Source organism: Tigriopus californicus, chromosome 12, assembly GCF_007210705.1.
Source record: "Tigriopus californicus strain San Diego chromosome 12, Tcal_SD_v2.1, whole genome shotgun sequence".
Lineage (NCBI taxonomy): Eukaryota > Metazoa > Arthropoda > Copepoda > Harpacticoida > Harpacticidae > Tigriopus > Tigriopus californicus.
In genome coordinates this window covers 6,955,188-6,963,108 of record NC_081451.1, presented here as the reverse complement: position 1 = coordinate 6,963,108, position 7,921 = coordinate 6,955,188, and the positions used below count along the sequence as shown (strand labels likewise).

The following is a 7,921-nucleotide window of genomic DNA, read 5'->3' as shown; positions in this document are numbered from 1 at the left end:
GGCCGCGTTTTCACTGACCATGCGGTCATCAGACCCTCGATCTAGCCTCCCAACAGCAGGAAAAGATCAGGCATCGATTTGTAATGGATGTGTGAAAGGAGAAATGGATGAATTGAATAATGTAATAGTTAATATAATGCCAGCTGACTCTGAATCGAATGATGAGGTTTGTTTTTGAACAGGAATATTGTGATCTTGTCGAAATTTTTTCCTTGCTTGAAGAGATAAAGGTGTCAACGATAAATTAGTGAAATGAGATTTTGTTGGCAACATATCGAGAAAGCAAGGTACCATTTCACCCCTTTCCAACCGTTTGCAGTTCAGGATATCCAACTTTACTGTGTCAACCTATCGGCCAGTCAAAAGAGCCTCGCTAGTCCAGATAGACAAAACCACCCTAGACACCTTTGTCCCAAAAGTCATCCCACTCCGGCAATCAAAAGAAAAAAAAATGAACAAAAAGACATCCCGTTGTAATTAATTTGAAATTGCAACGTTTTTCAGAAGTTATGAAACAATATTCATTCATAATTATAAGCATATATGCATTATGAGTATTAAAGGATGATTTCAAGTTAATTCTAAATCAATTGAAAGTCCTCAGGAGTCTATTTCATTTTGAAATTAAATTAAAGGCTCTGGGGGAGAAGAAATTAGCCCGGAGATTATTTGTATAGTGTTTGTGTTTGTAAAATTCCGGCACGTCTTCTTGAATCTTGAAGTCTGGCACTTAAGTGATAACTTGGGATAGATAGAGCAATTATTTGACAAATGTTGAAGACTGGCAATGAGGCTTCATCCTGAGTTTTTATTGCTAAGAGCAACTTTTCCTCGAGAAACCTGAGTTCCTCATCGCAATAAAGATAATGAGTCTCATGAATCAAGGGATGTAATTTACCATCATCCCTTCCTCTCGTTTAATCGGCGCTTTTGTTAGGCTGTGTCGATAATCAGTAACATTGATTCTCAAATGATTTACACCCATTGTTCCTTCATTTTCACACGATTCATCAGTTTCCTGAATTGTATTGGAACTCTCCCAAAGTTTAAGCCATAGAAGATATGATATCAAGTAAGGGCAAACAAGCCCTTGTCGAATTCTTTAAAGGTTTTGTACATACTTCTTGTATTTCAGATCCCTCTCCAGAAACGTTAGAATAGTTCCTTTTCTATGGATTCCTACTTTTACCATCGAGTTAATGATGAAGAACCTCTAATGCTTTTTTAGCCGGAGGCAGGGGGGAGAATTCAAGAAAGTTCAAGGCAATTCGTTACTTGCACGCACAAACAAACGGTTCTTGTCGAGAGTAGATATTGGCGAAGTGTAAAAAAGTCAAGAAGAGGGAAGAGGACTCGCCGCTGAATATGCAGGTTTAGAACAAGAAGAGTCCTTAATTCATCATTGATTTTGAGATGGTTTAATATCAGATCGTCCCATCTCAGCTCGTGTACGTAGATCTGGTCTTGAGAGCAAATTCAGTTTTCTGTGCTGGTGTGTGCAGCTGTATTCTGTATCACATTTTTTACATGATGTACATGATGACGACTCGACTACGAGGCCATTCACATCATATGTTTGGGAGGCAAAGGCAAAGGCAAAGGAGGGAGGTAGGGAGTGTATGTATGTATGTAGGGAGGTAGGTGGCTGCTGATCGCTCGTTCGTTGGCTTGGTCCTCGTCATCATTGCCGTAAGTCGTCGTTGTCCGAGTCTTTCACACAAATTGGGTCTCAAGACAACATATGGTCAAATTGAAAGGGAAATCTCGGAGACGATGGCAAGCAAATCGAGAATCATCATTGAAAAAGCGATGGTTGTAAAATGCTTTTCATGTCAAGTAATCGTGGTTGGGGACTCCGAAATAGAGATAGAGAGGGGTCTAGTAGATCAAGATAACCAAATGAAGTCCTTTAAAGGTGATAACAAACCCGATGTATTCAAACAGCAAACATTGTACTAGGGAATTGGTTCTTTAAGACAGGATATACGAGTATATTTCTAACCAAAATCACATTTGTTGTTAGGCATTGCACATGATTCATGAAGGGATGACATGATATTTAACAATTAAAGTCTGGGAAACAATAAAAGAATGAAAAACGTTCACAGCCTTGTATAGGAGGAGAAAACACCAAATATTTCGTAAAAATTAGAAGGGAAAAGAATACTGTTTGGACGACAAATTGCACAACATTTCGACTGAACTGAGATCGAGATAGGTAATATATATGTATGTATGTAATAACACTGCTTTCCAACGACTATCCGATGTGAAGAAGCTCTTTTAAGGAACCAATGTATGTTTGAGCCATCTGTAGGGTTTCATACTTGGAGAGCTTTCTATCATTGCCTAGATTGGGAATGTGTTCTCTCAAGCGTTCGAATGCATCGTTTAACCCATTCATTCGCTTCCGCTCTCGAGCATTGGCGGCCCTCCGACGTTTGACGCGGATTTCCACAGGTAAGTTCTTGTCCGATTTTCTCGGCTTGCTTGACTTTTTTTTGTCACCATTCTCGGGCTTCGAGTTCGGCCCGTGAAGAAAATATCGAGATGCTTTGGGTATCTTGTGGGGCTTCTTGGTCTTACTCGTTTTGGACGATTTGGACTTGGTAGCACGTGGGACTCCATTTGACTGGATTGAGCAATTCGTCGGCGAAAGGATTCCATCTAAAGAGGAGAGAGTAATTGATACATTTCAATCAAACAGTCACAAGGAAAACAAGAATGATAATCAATCTAGATCATTTAGGACAGATTTGGTCATTTGATCAAATTACCTGCTTGAGAATGATTGTTTTGTGAATAGTGAAGCTCAATGTTGATCCCGGTTGTTGGGTCGTGTGGATTATTTGTTGGTTGATGCAGGTGGGAATCAATCGAGGATGGATAGTCTACATTGTTGTTGAAACCAGCCTCGAGAGTGGCGGATTCGCAGTTCGAGACCAAGTTTTGATTGGCATCCTGGCCGCCAAGATGGGACTCAAAATAATTAGAAGTTCCGCCAGAATAAGGCGATGTGAAATAGCCACTGTCGGTGGGTGAATAATTTTGAGACACATCCACGGGATAGATTTGGGATATAGGCGTGGATGCTCCACAGACCACTGGGTAGAACTCTTCGTAATGATCATAGCCAGTCATATCCATGGCTTCCACTTTAGGAACTGGCACACCAACCGATGACATCTTGAATCGCTTTGAGCTTATTTCTTCTTGCTATTTGTATTGTTATTATTGCACACGCTTCTGAGAAGACAAACTCGCTACCCCAGGTTTCCCACACACATCCGAGATCGTCAAAGATGTAAGAGCGACTGACGGGCCGACGGAACGAAGCCAAGTGGAGAATGGAGATGCGCGGATTAATCTTTTTTTTCTTCGCTCCCGTAGAAGAAATCTCACGACTATTCGTTCTTTCGTCCGTCCGTTCGTTCGTTCGTTCGGAGCTGACCACCCCATGAATGGCCGATGTTGCTTGAGGGAACTCGATGATCAGTAGCTAGTTCATTGACTCTGAGTGTTCGCCTGCTGCACGCATGCTGGATTGCTACCTTGACGACTTGGCGTGCTAACCTGGATGGATCAGACCACTGAAGAATGATGATCACTTGCGGCCAGCTATTACTATTACTACCAGCACCACCAGCACTACTACGGCTACTACCACCACCACCACCACCACCACCACATTGGTAGGCTTCACAAAAAGAAAATTGGAATAATTACCGTGTTACCAAATCTTAAAAGGCGGCCAAGGCAGGGCGCTTTGTACTCAAATTTCAAGTACAAGTAAGTTAAATGTAAGACGGTCAAAACACAAATCGGCCTTTTAACAAGCCATTGTACTTGCATGAATCAAAACTGCCCTTTGGGTTGTGAATAATTGGGAATAGTTGGAAACTTCTGGGATGCAATTAAAAATGGTTAGAGGGTCTTTAAAACTCTCAAGAATTTGAAACACCTGCAATACTATGGCCCACAAACCATCATTTTGAAGTGAACTTCTTTGTCGAAAGATCATTCCCATTTCGATAGAACTTCAAACATCTTATTTAGATCCACTCAGTTTTAGTGCTCACCTCAAAAACTGAATCAACTCGTCGAAACAGTCTTAGAAGAAGGATCTTTTGAAGACACCTACAAAAGCCTTGTCAATAAAAAGTTTTGTCGAACACTCGCGGTATTCTTTGACAATCTGTAACACAGCGGGTAAAAACCAGTTTTTATGGCAGGAACTGCGAACTTACTGAGAGTGTACGGAAGATGGGGGTATAAATCTAATTATCATTGGTGAAAGACATAAGGGCTCAGCTACTTAATGGTATCAACCTAATGTCAGGGCGCATATTACCAAACTGTTTTCAAGTTTAGTTATCCGATTTGTACATGTGTCGATTCTGAACATGATGAGCTTTCACAAGCAAAGTATTCGAACACTTAAAAATAGCCGTTAAAAAATCCGTAACCCTATTATACTCACCCCGACCGAACTGAGGATTGTTGAACTGTTCAATTGATGGGTTGATGGATTGATGGGAGGATCAGATCCCAGCTCATTCGTTTTGTTGATGAGTAAGAACGATTTTCTTGCACTTCAAAGAACATACTTATTCGAGTTCAATTTTTGGGTACTCCTCGAAACGGTGCTGACGATCGCTTTGTACAACCAATTTCGTATTGTGCAAAAAAAGCAGAAGGGTGTTACAAATAAAAAGAAAAATGTTACAAGACAATTCTCAGATAGTTAAGGATTTTCTTTTCTCCTACATCCACAATCTCTGTTGTATGGGGGTTTTCAAAAGTAAAAGACCACCCGAAGTTCAATGATATGAATTGGATTTGCAGTCATGATAATTGACATAATTGTTAAATCTTTTCGAACTTAAGTCGGTAACATCATAAAATTTCCTTAAACATCGAGTAAATAAGATTTACTGAAATACACGGATGAACCTCAGACCCAATCACTTCAAGGTACTTCTTCAACAACTTGAAATTTGTACCAATGGAAAACTCATATATCGTCTAATTTATGAATGCGAATTGAATATACAGCGATGATCTCAGTTTCAGATTGTTCAACTTCATGGGAAATATCTTTGGGCCGCCAGCTTTTAAGATTGCTGGTTCAAGAAATTCAAAGCACACTTTTGTCATTTCTTTGCGCACTTCCTTAATGCTAATGGGAATGGAATTCCCATCATTTGAAGGCAAAAAACTAATCATTTTACTTAGCTTTAATATCATATAATATCTTATTCACCAACGAATTAGAGTTGGTGGATCTAGTAAGCCTTGAATGTGAGGATGATCACGAGTTTGTTTTCAAAAAATTGTCCCAGTCTGACTTAAGATATGCTATTGCTATGCATCAACACCTACGAATATTAGAGGGAAACTAGTTAAATGATATAGGAGCCCAGAAAGAAGCTAGGTGGAATTTTTTGTTCGATACTAGTCTCGATTATCGAAAGTTTGAAGGTGTTCTCAAAACCCACATCAAGCGTCTACAGTTACTAATCTGGAGTGGGGTAAAGCTCATCATGAATGCTTTTGAAAACGTACGGTATCAGATACCTTTCTTACCTTCTCTAAACATTGCATTACAATCCGACCTTCGTTAATAACATCCAATACCTTCAATGGTACTGGTATAACTTCTTTAGGCTTGTTCAACCCATTGCAAACCTGCTGAAGTCATTAGAGCCTAAATGGGTAAAACATATTCAAGATGTGGTTGAACAATAGACTTGTACAGAGTTAGCATCGTGCATCTGGACTTAAACGTCCGATGCTTGAAAAGCTTCGCCAACTTTCACCTGGATATGCTCATCGAACTTTCCTTTATCTTGAAGGACTGCACCTAGATCCTTCACGGACGAAACCTGCTCAATAGTTCTATCTCAATTATTTACGAGCGGAGTATTTAATAGCGTCGTTCCAAATGTCACTAAACGGAATTTCATTCCATTCAAGGCCATATCACTCCCTGCAACCCAAGAGTACATTTGATCTAAAACCTCTAATAAACATCTTCACCATTCCTGCCACAAACATTTTTTTTTTTACATCAGCTTTACTACTAAGCTTTTGAAGTGGAACGATGAGATAGTGAAAAGGAGAGGCGCTAATATTGAGCCTTGCGGAACACCTGACTTGACATCACGAATATCACTAAGGGATCCCCCAACCTTAATTAATTGCTTCCTATTAAGTATGAAACCCCTTAAACGTTTTCATGTAATCTTAATTAAATGCATTGGGCAACAGGGTAATTGTAATTAATTATATTCCTTCCGCAGAACAGAAAATGTGCATAGGATGATAGGGCTGATCAGAAATTTTTGTCAAAAGATTGGCTAGGTCTGACTTAAAGGATGCTACTGGATCAACAGCCACAAATTCCCTACGAATATGTAAAGGCAAAAAATTGAACAATGAAGGCGCCCGAGAAAGAAGATGGTGTAGGGGTTCGTATTTATTGCGTCCATTCAATTAGCACTGTGACTCGCTAGAGTTCTCGAATGTAACCATCTTGGTGTAATCTTTTTCATGAACTCATTACCACGGAAATAAAGTTGAGAGTACGAAGTCTTATAATGGACTTCATTGTTCGAACTAGACTGGATTCTCAAAGGCTTGAAATAAGCCTAGGACGGAACCCTGGGGAACACCCGATTTGACATCATGAATGAAGCTTCTTATCGAATTAAAAACCTTGCCATAGATCCCAATGACATGAAGTCTATTCAATAAAAGGCTACAATCAACTTTATCAAAGGCCTCGATAAAATCAAGATCAAGAACGACTTCATGGACTTCAACAAATTCTACAGGTTATACTCCCTTGGGACAGACAGAGATAAGAAAGTTGGTGGGCGAGCTAGGTTGGGCTAACAGCAGTAGAGAAGGGAAGAGAGACCGATGGGTCGACTATGATGACCTACTCTTGGCTGACCAAGCTAGCTAGCCTCAGCGATCGTCACCAACTCATCTACAGGGACAAACAAAAGTCAATGGAATGGCATATTTTTAGGTTTGATTTGGGTTTGTGTTTTTTTTCTACAAGTTTGAACTTCTTGATTTTCTGGAAAAACCTTCGCAATATTCGAAGTGTGAGAAATTGACTTATAGTTACTACGGGACAACTTATTTCCCCCTTTAAAAATTGGAACAACATGAGATTAACTTCAGAGAGGTTGGAAACTTGCCCTGATCCAAGATGCAACGCATCAAGAACGAAAATACAGGAGCAAGAACAAGTGAGCATCTCATCACAAACTGAGATGTCACACCAACAGGACCAGGAGAAATTGAAATCCTCAAGTCCCTGAGGGCCTCTACAGCATTTTGATCTGCAAGATCATCAAATTGCTCAATTTGACTAACATCGCCAATCTCAAAAGACTCTCATAAGACAATCTCGTAAGAGCTATCAGCTATTGCTTCTAAATTCATTGGGGTTGAATATACATTGGAGAACAGATCTCCAAGCATGTTAGTAATGCGTCATGATCCGCCAGGATGGCACCGTGAATCATGAATCGCCCGTGAACCTCGGATGGCCAGTTGAACCCTGGGTGGTTCGTTGAACCCCGGTTGCCCCGTGATCTCCGGTTGGCCCTTGAACCCAGGATTGCCCTTGAAAGCGGGGTGGCTCGTGACCCTTGGATAGCCCGTGAACAACAGATGGCCCGTGAACCCCGGATTAACTCCCAAACCTACTTCGAAAAGAACATTATTTTTCCTGGAATATTGGTCGGTATTGGCCGTTCAGGGTGGGTGGGTTGTTGCTAAAATGAGCTATCTGGCTGATAATTCGCTCCCATTTGTACATTCTTCAACGGAGCACGCCCCACCCATCTCTTATCACGTGAAGTCCACTAAGAGATGAAAGTCATATTCACTCACATAATCATGA

At 40.5% G+C, this 7,921-nt stretch overlaps 1 protein-coding gene across 1 annotated transcript; it reads right to left on the bottom strand.

Annotated features, from left to right (window-relative positions):
• Positions 1-1,966: 1,966 nt before the first annotated feature.
• On the bottom strand, positions 1,967-3,654 carry LOC131891832 (basic helix-loop-helix transcription factor amos-like). Its single transcript, XM_059241502.1, has 2 exons — positions 2,778-3,654; positions 1,967-2,667 (listed from the first exon to the last, which is right to left on the bottom strand). The coding sequence occupies exons 1-2, from the start codon at positions 3,184-3,186 to the stop codon at positions 2,261-2,263; spliced, it is 816 nt and encodes a 271-aa protein (XP_059097485.1). The 5' UTR covers positions 3,187-3,654; the 3' UTR covers positions 1,967-2,260.
• Between the last annotated feature and the right edge of the window lie 4,267 nt (positions 3,655-7,921).

Coding starts and splice junctions, on each gene's coding strand:
- LOC131891832 (XM_059241502.1), bottom strand. CDS start 3,186: ATGTCATCGGTTGGTGTGCCAGTTCCTAAAGTGGAAGCCATGGATATG. Junction 2,668..2,777: donor AAACAATCATTCTCAAGCAG/GTAATTTGATCA, acceptor TCTCCTCTTTAG/ATGGAATCCTTTCGCCGACG.